The 12,089-nt window shown below is 41.9% G+C and overlaps 1 protein-coding gene across 1 annotated transcript in view; it reads left to right on the top strand.

Annotated features, from left to right (window-relative positions):
* The window catches only part of ADGRV1 (adhesion G protein-coupled receptor V1), a 319,443-nt gene that overhangs the window by 59,975 nt on the left and 247,379 nt on the right, over positions 1-12,089 (top strand). Inside the window, exons 26-29 of the mRNA XM_063129627.1 lie at positions 1,098-1,175; positions 5,214-5,353; positions 6,697-7,306; positions 10,814-11,029. Of these exons, the coding sequence (XP_062985697.1) occupies positions 1,098-1,175; positions 5,214-5,353; positions 6,697-7,306; positions 10,814-11,029 (1,044 nt within the window). The remainder of the gene's footprint in view (positions 1-1,097; positions 1,176-5,213; positions 5,354-6,696; positions 7,307-10,813; positions 11,030-12,089) is intronic.

The following is a 12,089-nucleotide window of genomic DNA, read 5'->3' as shown; positions in this document are numbered from 1 at the left end:
AAAGATGGGCCTTTTGCTACATTTATAACCATTTTCATGGTTAACGGATTGGCAAATAGTTATAATTTAGCAAAAGAAATTAATGAATTCCACTGGAACCTTTGTCATTGTCAGTTATGGAAAGTGAAGGCATACACAGTCTACTCTTTCATTGCATTTTTGCTTGGATATTTATTTATTTATTTTATTTATTTAAAATATTTATATCCCACCCTATATCACTAAGATCTCAGGGCGGCGTACAGATAAAAACATACAGTATAAAACAATAAATATAGACAGTTAAAAACAAATTAAACCATGATCCAAGTTAAAACAATATATAATTTAAAAGCAATATACACACAAACACATCTTAATGTTTCAACTTAATTAAATATTTTTTAAAGATGGAAATTATCAAATTATACTAATTCAAAGTCATATCCACTCCTGCCATGTTCATTTTAGCCCTTGATCAGACACTGTGAGGTTCTGCATAGGTCTGTTGTTGTGTTCACAAAGGAGTGAGAAGCATCATCAATTTCTTTCCCATGAATTCTCGAGTTGCTACTCTGGGAGAATGCTTTAGAATTCCTTTCTTCGGGTGCCATTTTGTACACACTTAACCATTCATCACCAAAAAGGATTCAGGAAAACAAAACAAAGCAACAATATGTATGCAGTCTTGCTTTTCTGATTTTTTATTTTAAATAGCAAGCTAATCAATTACATTGCCCCCCTCCTGTGAGCATTTTATTCGCATTTGCAGCACACACGTTAATCTATTAAATTTGCAGCAATCTTTTCATTTAGGGATTCTGTCTTTTCAAATGTCTTTGCTCTTCCACTTGTAAAACACTAAGTATCTGTCCCTGATGCCTAATGGCAGCACAGACTTCAGTAGCCACAGTTGGACAGCAAAGGAGAACAGCATGGGTCTCCTCTATCCCTGGCTTTTATCAATATTCTGTAAGCTTTCCAAACTATTTTTTGATGTTTGTCAGGAATGTCTTCCTTGCTTGCTTTTCACCCAGAAGTGTTTTTAAAGTGCTTTCTGTCACCTCCATTATATATGTGTATATGTGTATTGTGTGTCTTTGTGTGTCGTCCTGAAGTTGCTGAACTCTTTAACGGTGGCAGTGGTAGTGGTGATGGGGATTCGGACTTCTTCCGTGCTGCTGTCCATCAACATGGTAAGCTTCTTATTCTGTTCCTCCCCCCTCCGAATTATGTATTGAATTAAATGTTTTGTCATAACTGCATACCTTGCCATTGTGCTTTCCATTAGCTAGTACTAGGTTACATATGAATTACAGTCAGTGGTGTAAGTGCAGACAAAGGCCATTTCTACACCAAAGGTTTATCCCAGGCAAATGGAGGGATCATTCCTGCCTGCTCCTGGGGTTCCCTTGTGTGTCATTTGCGTGATGCACAGGGATGATCTCGGGATGATCCCTGAAAAAAAGGCAGGTGTAGAAACGGCCCTAGGCACACAGTGATGCAGCACTGGCACATTTGGATGCTGACGTTATCACCACTTCAGAATTCCCTGTCCCCCTGAGCTTAGCTGCAGTACTCAAAGTGAGGACTTTCAGATGGGGAGAAATGTGTTTCCTTACCGTTGCTCTGCTTCCTGTTTCTCTTCTGCATTTAAAATGAGCTGAATTACACACCGCATGGCCTGTAATATAAAACATCCCAGCCCATACAGTTTAATGGGATAGCGCAACTTTAGCTGCCTTTCCACCAAAAATAGGCTAACTGAAATGTCTGTTCCCTTAAAGAAAAAAGAAAAAAGGCAAGTTAATAAAATGCAGATAAAATAACAGATTTATAATGAAAATATCAATAAAAATGCATTAGTAACAAATGAAATAAGTCTTATTGTTTTCAATAGTGGTTACACACAGGTGAGTGTGTATCAGATTGCACGCTCTGATTCATCTCATAGGTGATTAACTTTTAAATAATAATTGTTTCATTTAATTGTTTTCTACCAAGCAATGATCTTTACTTGGATTTTGGACCGCTGTGTTCAATGGAGGTTACTTCCAAAATGTGCATCAGTTTGCAGATTAGACTGTATTTGAGCTTTTCTCAATTATTCTTGGACTAGTTTTGAACAACAGTCACATTTCAAAGTAAAATTGACTTTTAAATTAATAATAGTAATTTCCTACAGTAGTTGAAAGTCTACTGTGATACGAAAGTGATCTGATATTGGATTGTATTTTTGCTTTTCTTCCCTCCAGTTTGAGAACTAGTATATTTTTAAAGTATTCTACTGAAACTAATCACACACATTCCACGATTTGATCATATTAGCTTACTGTTTTAAATGTTCATGCTTTCCCAGTTATGTCAAGAGGTATATGTGAGGCAACAGTAGAATAAGGGAGTTTGTCCTGTCCTTCCCAAGTATAGATGTTCTCATTCAGGACAATGTTGCCAGTTCGTCTCAGGAACATATTTCCTTTAATGCTTTTTAAGATGTTGTTTGTTTTTTGGTTTTCAATGCCCTTTGTTTTAACTGTAATAACAGTAAGGGTGCTTCTAGTTTTACCAGTCAAGAGACGTTGTGCAGCTATTCAATCTTTCCTTCCTTAAAGGTTTTTTTGTAAGAACAAAAAAGGGTTAAAAGAATTGGTGGGAGAACATGAGCAGCTTACAAATTGAAAATGATGTTGTCTAGACCACCATAACATTCTGTGAATAAGACCGGCCAATTGCACAATAAAAGCTTCATCTGGAAACACTCTTAGCCTGAAATACTGTTCTCTTTCCTCCTGCTATTGTCTTATCTCCAGCGGAGGCAGTGGCTATCAATGGCTACTGGTCCTGATGTCTATGTGCTACATCGAGGATCAGAGGCAGTAAGCCTGTGTGCACCAGTTGCCGGGGAACATGGGTGGGAGGGTGCTGTTGCACCGTGTCCTGCTTTGTTGGTCTCTGGCCAATGGCTGGTTGGCTACTGTGTGAACAGAGTGCTGGACTAGATGGACCCTTGGTCTGATCCAGCATGGCTCTTCCTATCTTCTTATGATATTTTACCTCAAACACTTTTGCTCATTATTGGATTATTTAAATTCTCAAACATCCAAAGGTCTGTGTTCTCCCTTAAGAACTGATGTCATGCCTGTCTCTAGGAGCCTTGGAATGTGTGTTGTGTGAAGTGGAGGGGGGAGCATGGAAAGGAGGGAGGATAGAGTAAAATACCAATTGTAAAGGGAACACAGTTGGTGGCTGGGAGGAAGAAGAGGCAGAAAGGGGAGTGAAGGAGGAGAAAAGAGAAGAAAGGATGGAGAAACCAGCAGCATAGTAGAGAAGAAGGAGACAGTCAGCAAAGAGTGCCCCTCTACACAGGGACAGGCAACCAAGAACTAGAGAACTGGGATAAGCAACTGTTGCTGGTCCAGCAACAATAACTCTGCTCTTCACAGTGAGCTGTGGCTTGAATTCGGAGTTGAACATATTTGGTTCATAGCTCTGTAAATTGTTTTTTTTAATGTTAATATTCACCAAACATTCTTAAGTTAAGTAAATATTGTTAAATACTGATTTGTTTGCCTCTGCAGTGATTACAACCTGCCCCACTCATCTTAGTTGTAGAAATCTGAAACATCACATTGACACTTCCTTTACCAATGGTGGCATTTCAGCCAATGTTTCATACTTTGAATTCTATTTTTTGGTATAACTCTTTAAAACACTTCCCTTTAGCCAATGAAATCATAATGTTGTTAAATAACAGTATGGCCGACAGCCACGTGAACATACAGTTGGTTAAATGTATAGTGTTCTGTATCTTCTGCATATTAGCAACTGATTCATAAATGGGAGATATAACTTCTAGCACATTTTTAGAACTGTATCCTAGCAGACTTCTGTAATAGTTAGGACTTAATTTGGTGACAAATCTAGCACATGGAAGGAGATGGCCAATATTGGGTGCTGCTGAGGCTGTTGTTCTGGAGCAACTCTGTCTAGCTTTGTCCACCCCATTGGAGAGGTGTGGTGTGAGAGCATGTGTTAGCCCTCAAAGTTAGCGAACTGTGTCTGGATAGAAAGGAACCAGAGGAAATGCTGATGAAGTTCCTTTGTGATCCTGATGTGCAAACTGATTGTCCTGACGTGGAGATGGGGGCAAAAAAGTAATCAAATCCAAATATTTCCCTTAGGATAATTGGTGCTCCTTCCAGGAAACTTCCAAAGTTGTATCTGTTAAAGCAAATGATTAGAAGTCTTGGGAGATGAAATAGATTGACCTACATGTACTTTCCCCCCTTCCTCCATAATATATCCTGTTTCACTACTTAATTGGAAAGGAAGCACTGAATTGCCTTAAGGAGCCTATTATTTTTGAATTCTTCTATTTCCTGATCTCCCCCCACCCCCAATAATTTCCCATGAAACCGGAAGATGTTCGTTAGGAACATGCATATAAAACGTGTCATTTTTCTACACTCAGCATATGTTATACACACTTGGACAGGTGCATAAGCCTAAAAGCACAAACTTATGAAAGTTTATTCATATGTAAGCCCAACCGAGTTCTATGGGAACTATTCTCAAGAAAGGGATGGGGAAAACCCTGTCGAATGTGACTTTCTCACTCCCCTAGCCCCTGTTGAAGCCTCTCCCAAGGGTCAGGAGACCTGGTGAGTAGGGTGAGCTGTGGCATGTGGATGGGGGGTTGAGGGGGAAGGGGGATCCTTGAAAATCAAGTGGAGGAATTCCCTATGAGTGGGGGATGCAATGACAGAAGGTGCCTCCATTTAATTTTGGGTCGTCCCCCTTCACCCCAGCTTCCCACACCACAGCCTATCCCATTCAACAGGGGCCCTCAACCCTTGAGAGAGGCTTTTCAAGGGGCTGGAGAGAGGAGGGGCTGGGAAAGTCACCTTCCACTCACCCCCTTCCATGGGCTTTTCTGTGGATCCAACTCAAAGTATGCATAAGGTACTGGGCTAAACCTGTTCATATATACTATATTGTTCATAATAAAATTGGAAAATATAACACCTGCCCTAATTAAATTGCATGTACTAAATTTTGTACTGTGGGGAAGAAAGATGTATGTTACTACCATTTACAAATACATTAGTACAGAATTCCCACTAGGCATCTCGCATATTGAAAATGTAGATGCTTTCATGAGTTTCTCTTTCAGATGTTCATTTGTGCTGCTTCAGATACACTGTACATCTTTTTTCCCCTCTTGGTGCCAACAGCCAGCCTGGGAATAGCATCTCACATCATAGTGACTATTGAAGCCTCTGATGATGCTCACGGGGTCTTTGAGTTCAGCGCTGGATCCTTTGCTGTCAGTGGAACAGAGCTGGAGGATGGAGCTGGAACAGTCACACTTGAGGTCAACAAGTTTGAGTTTGCAGATATCTGGCCATATACCTTCTAGTGTTTCCATGATACAGTTGTGACAGATATGCTCTATGTCTACATAGTTTTGCAAAAATAGAATGTCCTTTTTGAGAGAACCAATGTTATTGTAATCAGTCTCTGTAGTGACCTATAGGGACCCCTGATTCTGGGGGCAAGCAGGGACAAGTCGAGAAGAAGAAGATTGAAGCAAAATTGCACTCAGTGCACTCTAATATGGTTGATACTCTTGTTTACTATGTTTACAAGATACATGGGCCTCTCATGTAGACAAGATCCATTCTCACATTTTCATGGCCAAGGATTTTGAGTGTGTGGAGGAAAGGATTATATTAATTGGGGTGCTTATCTGGATACCGTACGTGAGATGGCTGCAGTCTCTTTGGTCCTTGCAAGCATGACAGTGCAATATGGGGCCCTGTAAAATATGTGAACGTCTTAGATAGAAGGTAGAGGAAGAGTTCCTGGCTGTATGATCAGTGTAAACTGCAGTCTGGTGTAACAGATTTTGTAACCTTTGGGGCTGAAAGTAAGCATAGATAAAAGAGGGGCGTGACCTGTAAGAGCAAACGCATGAGCTTAGCAAAACAACAACACAGCAGTTGTGAATACATTTTTACCCTTATAGCTTAATTATAATGTAGGGACTATCTAGCTGCAAAAAAAAGTCACACTGGTGACCCCTTTGCATTGATGTAAATATTTATGCCATTGCCTAGGACTGAGAGGTCGGGGAAGGAGAGGCAGTGTGCTAGATCCTCCAGCTGATTCAATCAGTTAGGTTAATGCAAGAGGTAAGGATGAGCATATCCAAGAGCACTTAGCACTTTGCCTCTGTTCCTGCAGTGGCTGCTCTTTGCTCATTCCAAACAAGTCATCTAGGTCCACATGCAGAATCTGAAATTTTGCACACCAATTTTGCAGACATTGGGCTTTCTGGTAGTTTTAAAAATGGCAGGTTTAACTTGTGTCAAAGAAAGATAGATGACCCTAACTCAGAAAGAAAAGCAGCAGCTTCCACCTGAAGAAAAAAGATCGCTCTGCATGAGCAAGGCAGCTGTATTTGATAATCCTGAGTGCCCAACAATCCTGTTCCAAATTCTTGTGCTGCACTAGACCCTCCTAAAATTAATTCCCCTACACCAACTGTCCCCACTGCTGCTCTCAAAAGGTAACCAACATGGATCTGATTCCCTGGGCAAGAGCCTCAGTGCTGTTTATCTGGTTGCATGGGGATACTTTGGCTAGACAGCTCCGTAGTTGAGGTTCTCTGCCCTTCGTGATGCAACAGTGATAACTTACTGTTTTGCTCTTCAGGTTGTCAGAAATCATGGAGCCTTGTCCCAGGTTACTTTGCATTGGTTCATAGTTCCAGATGATACTGAGGATCTGGTCGCAAGCTCTGGCAACATAACTTTTAATATAGAACAAAGAAAAGCAAACTTAACGGTGCAGATCTTGCCTGATGAAACTCCAGAACTGGACAAGTTGTTTTCAGTTTGGCTCATCAATGTTTCCTGCGGACGTCTTGGAGTTCACACGAATGCTACACTGACAATTCTTGCAAATGATGACCCCTATGGGGTTTTAATTTTCTCTGAGAAAAACAGGCCAATCAAGGTTGAGGAAGAAACCAAGAACATCACCCTTACAATAGTACGATTAAAAGGACTCTTGGGAGTAGTCATGGTTACATATAGAACCATGGGTGATGACGATGAGTCGCCCTATCTGCCATCAAATGTTGCCAGGGCAACGTTGGAACACGACTATCTTCCCATTTCTGGATTTGTAATCTTTGCAGCCAATGAAAGTGAGACTGCTATAGATCTTCCTATTCTGGATGACAGTGAACCAGAGAAATCAGAATCTGTGTTTGTGGAGCTGCTTGGTGTTACTTTGATAGAAGGAGTCCAATATCGACCAAGTAAGACTAACTCTATATTTCCAGACTTGGTAGATTTGCTGCAGTAATATGGAAAAGAGTGTTAACATTTAACTCACTAAACCAGATTATATGTTCTTATTCAAATTATACTTTCTTGTACAGAAATATACGAAGTGATAGTACACACATCAACTTTATGGGGACTGCTCCCCCCCCCCCACTTCTCCCTACAAGCACCAAAAGTATGGGTTAGCCTCTGGCTGCTCAAACTACATCTGCTCTCAGTAGGTGGAAGAGAAAGACTGAGAAATTCAGGCTGGAGGAGGAGCCAAGAGGGCGGGGACTGAATCTTTCTTTGAAAATTCAAAATGTTCTGCCAATCAGTGGGCAGCCAGAGGCTAACCTGTACCTTTGGAGCTACTCTGAGAGAAGTCAGGGAAAAACAGCTCACGGTAAGTATAACAGCTGTGTTTTCTTCTGCCCATGGCAAACACAATTGCAGAATCTGCTGCTGATTAATGTCAGAGGATCAGTTTACATGTAGAGCTTGCTAAGAGCAGAAGACAATTTATAAGTCTGATTTAGCACTGTATGGTTGTGGTTATGGTTCTTAGGACCACTTCAAAATGAGGGCAGCCGGTGCCTTCAAGAAGAGTGTGTAGATTGCTTTAAAGCAGGCAAATGCATGGATCATAGGGCTGTTCAGAACTGCTATCCATGATACTTAAATTAAGCCTCCATACTAAGAGGCAGTGTGCCTCAGAGCACCCGCATGCTAGGGACAAGCAACATTTTGTAAACTCCCCAGAGAGCTTCGGCTATGGGGTGGTATATAAATTTAATAAATAAATAAATAAATAAACATAGCAAGACCATCATTTCCATGTCCTGCTGTGAGCTTCCAGGGGTATATGACAGGTTCAGGTCTCTTCCCCCTTCCTAAACAATTAATTCCATCTATATTGCCCTCCAAATTCAATTCTCACTTTAGACCCTCCTAAAATTCATTCTCCTACATCAGTTCCCCCCTCCCCACTGCTCCTCTCAAAAAGAAAGAAAATCCTCACTTTTTCTCACCATCAGCTCTGACTTCCTTAGACATCTTTAACTCACATAGCGTGACCACAAATTTTGATTTTACAATAATATGGGAGGAGAAGGACGTGATTAATTGCTTTCTTGCCTATGGGAGAAAAATGGGTGGACTCTTGTAGGCGGGTCATTACTGCAGCTGGTATAAACAATTAAGGGCTCAGTCCTATGCATGCTTAGACAGGAAAAAAAGATGCTGGCTGGGTCATACTGGGCATTGTAGGACATTTTTCTGTCTAAACATGCATAAGATTGTACTCTAAATGGTGTATTCATGTCATAGATTCAAATCGGTTTTGCTTGGAAAAAGAAAGGGGTGACTGCTTGACCTGGACTAATAACATTTCTATAATTATTACAAGGCATGAATAACCTCAAGAAATGTTTTTTAAATACACTACTTGCTTTTAAACAATTTAATCTTGAATTTATCCAAGCTTGGGCATTTGAACTTTGACTGCTGTAAATCTTAAATCTATTTTTCTCACTGGCCCACCACACACATTTGAAATACCACAACTAGTCTTGCGCTAAATGTAGTATTGCTAGCCTAATATCAATTGATGAAAGAACTGCATTGATGTAATTGCTTTAATTTCATGAACCTTTACATACTTTAGGGTTCACACTGGGGAAGAATAGGGTTATTGTATCTTTAACAGCTGTATGGCAGGCAGAAATTCAATGGGCTAAGCTTTTTCTAGTTCAGAAATGATGGTCCAAATGGAGTTGAGGTGACCTGTTTTCCCCATTATGGTGAGATGTATTGTATTTAAATTTTATTTAATTGTTAATTATAATTAATAATTATAATTACATAAATATTTTTTTCCAAAATTTGCACACACACACGTAAATTAGCACATGCACATTTAATACATGCTGTCTTTTGTGGGTGGGACAGAGAAGAGATCCATATACAGTGTGCTGGGGCCAGAAAATCCTGTTGACATCTCTGGATCCACAACGGAAAACCGTCAGTGCCCTTCATGTTTGACAAATTTCCCATTTCCCTTGCCCAACATTGGGATTAATCTCTGTCTGAAGACATAATGGACAGCGAAGGTTTAATTGTAGCATTTGTCAATTGCTGGGTTAGATTGCCTTGCATTCTGGAACTCTGTATAACTTTACTATTCTGTGACCTTTCATGTGTTTTGCTTTCCATATGGATTGCAGTATATAATCTAGAGATATGTGTCTGTCAATATGCCTGGAAGTTATGGGTGATAACTAACCAGCTTTATTTGGAAAATTCTATACTGTTTTAGCACTTTAAAGTTCCCCCAGGTTGTCTATTTACTTTTCCTTAGTTCCTAATAAGCAGAGTGGTTTCATATACTGTATGAAGCTCTGCGGGGCCATATGTAGCTCAGTTTGTATAGCACACGCTTTGCATGCGGAAGGTCCCCGGTTTGATTCTCATCTTTGCTAAGTAGAGTGAAGAAAGAATCCTGTCAGAAACCCTCGAGAGCTGCTGCCAGTCAGTGTTGACAATACTAGGCTACATGTTCCACAATGGAGTGACTCAGTAAAGGCAGCTTTCTGTGCTCCTATGTAGGAAACCTGAACTGCCATGTATATTTCATCATAAGAATGCCAGTAATAATACTGCTATTGAGAATGAAATCTTTTTCTGTTAAGCTTTGGAGAAATAATACGAGAAGCCCTGATGCAGGGCTGGTGTCAAGGGTAGGCGTGGTCAGGCACCTACGTCCCAGTAAGGACCCACTGACAAGAGCACCCTGGATTTTCTCCTCCTCTTCACCGTTGCAACCTGTTTATTCACTGCCCCTTGCTCTAGCTCAGACAATAGTGATGGTGAGAAGGAGGAAGAATAGATGCTACTGCCTACCTGCTCACTCATCAAGCAAGTGGTAGACATGATGAGGAGCAAAAAGCAGCTGGTTATAATGGCCAGTGAGGGTGTCTCACTGAGGGAGGGGGCCCACTGAAGGGGTCTTGCTCAAAGGCTCTCAAAACTCTGGAGTGTCCCCCTTGCCATGGAGAGTCTTCTTTTTCTGAGGAACTTGGCTTTCCTGAGTTCAAGGACTCATCTTCCCCAAGAGTGATCCAGCAGCAGCATCTCAGGAGGGTTTTGGAAGTGCAGCTGAAGAGGAAGCAGGCCCATCTCTGGGGAGTGGGGGTGTCCTTCCTTTGCTCCTTCCTTTGACAGATTGGGTCAGGTTCTGAGCCAAAAGAAGAGCATCCACCCAGCCTTCGTGAGAGACAACTTATGAAGTGCAGAGATCAAGTCCAGTCCCTTAGGAGAAGTGCCCGGCAGAGCCAGGGAAGGGTGTGTGACTATCTGGGGAACCACAGAGGACCGGGTTGAGAATTGAGGTGGGCTGGATTTGGCCCTGGGCTTGAGCTTCTGTACCCCTGCTGTACATGTTAATGCAGTTATAAAGCAGGGATCTCAGCCTGGTCTTACTAAGTTCTTTTGTATTTCAGTTTCAGATTCTCCTCGCCTTGGGCCTAAAGGTGATACAATTGCTCGCGTTATTATCAATGCCAACGATGATGCTTTTGGAACGCTACAGCTCTCGGTGTCAGCCGTGCGAGTGGCTGAAAATTACATCGGACCAATAATCAATGTCACAAGAACTGGGGGGATTTTTGCAGATGTTTCAGTGAAATTCAAAGTAGTGCCAATAACAGCAACTGCTGGTAAGATGGGGAAGGGGATTAAATTACCAATGACGAAAAAAGACAAAAATATAGATTCAGTTCCAACAAGTAACAAATGACAAGAATAATAACACAAAGTTTTCTATGGACAAGCCACAGTAGAACATGCCACATTTACCTATACTGAGGTGTTTACGTATTCCATAATTATGTGATCATACTAGCTTATTTTGGCATTCAATTCCATTTGGGTTTCAATTCCAGTTGTGTGAGAGGGAGAACGCGGCTGTACTCACTATTCCCACCCCCACTATCACATTCTTACTAGCCCATCCATTATCTTCTCTCTATATAAATGGAAGTGTTTGTCCGTTGTTAGGATTGCACCCGAGGAAGCCTCCTCAGATGAAGAGGAGGCAAACTTACAAGTAGTAGAGGGTGTCTCCTCCCCCACAGCCAGACCAGAGACCGGTGCACAGTTGGAAGGGAGTCGTACAATGGAGGAGGATGCAGGCCCCGTGGAGGAGCCACGGGTCAGTCAGTCACTCCCTCTGCCTGCCTCTCCTGAGGCTGAGTCAGAGACGGAGGGGGTTCGACCACCCAGCCCCCGCGAAAGGAGACGTAGGAAAAGGGCAGAACAAAGGCAGGGGATCAGGCGAAGTACGCGCCTGCAGAACAGGCACGGAGAAAACGCTGAGCTGTAGTAAGGGGAATGAGGCACAGCTGGGAGCTGGGTGGGGTCATGCTGGCAGGGCTTGAAAAGGGGAAATCTGACCGCTGGTCCACTGTAGCAAACACCTTTCGTTCCTCCGGTTGCTACTGTGCCCCACGCCTTACCGTTTGTCTGTGACTTTGGTTTCCTGACCTGGACTGGCTTGATTGACTCTGCTTGAACGTTTATCCCTGGCATTTTGGACGACTGACTTGGCTCTTGATATCGGACTGGACTTGACCTTCGCTTGCTCTTGGCTCCTTGACCCCAGCACCCTCTGTTTGGTTCTTCGACCCGGATCGGTAGGCTTGCACTTCAGAACTTGTCTCTGGCTAGAACTATTGGACTTTACTTAAAGGACTGTGTTTTTCTTAAACTGCAGCAGTT

The sequence above is a fragment of the Elgaria multicarinata genome, chromosome 6, assembly GCF_023053635.1.
Source record: "Elgaria multicarinata webbii isolate HBS135686 ecotype San Diego chromosome 6, rElgMul1.1.pri, whole genome shotgun sequence".
Classification (NCBI taxonomy): Eukaryota; Metazoa; Chordata; class Lepidosauria; order Squamata; family Anguidae; genus Elgaria; species Elgaria multicarinata.
The sequence above is the reverse complement of the archived record's forward strand: the minus strand, read 5'-3'. Positions and strand labels throughout refer to the sequence as shown.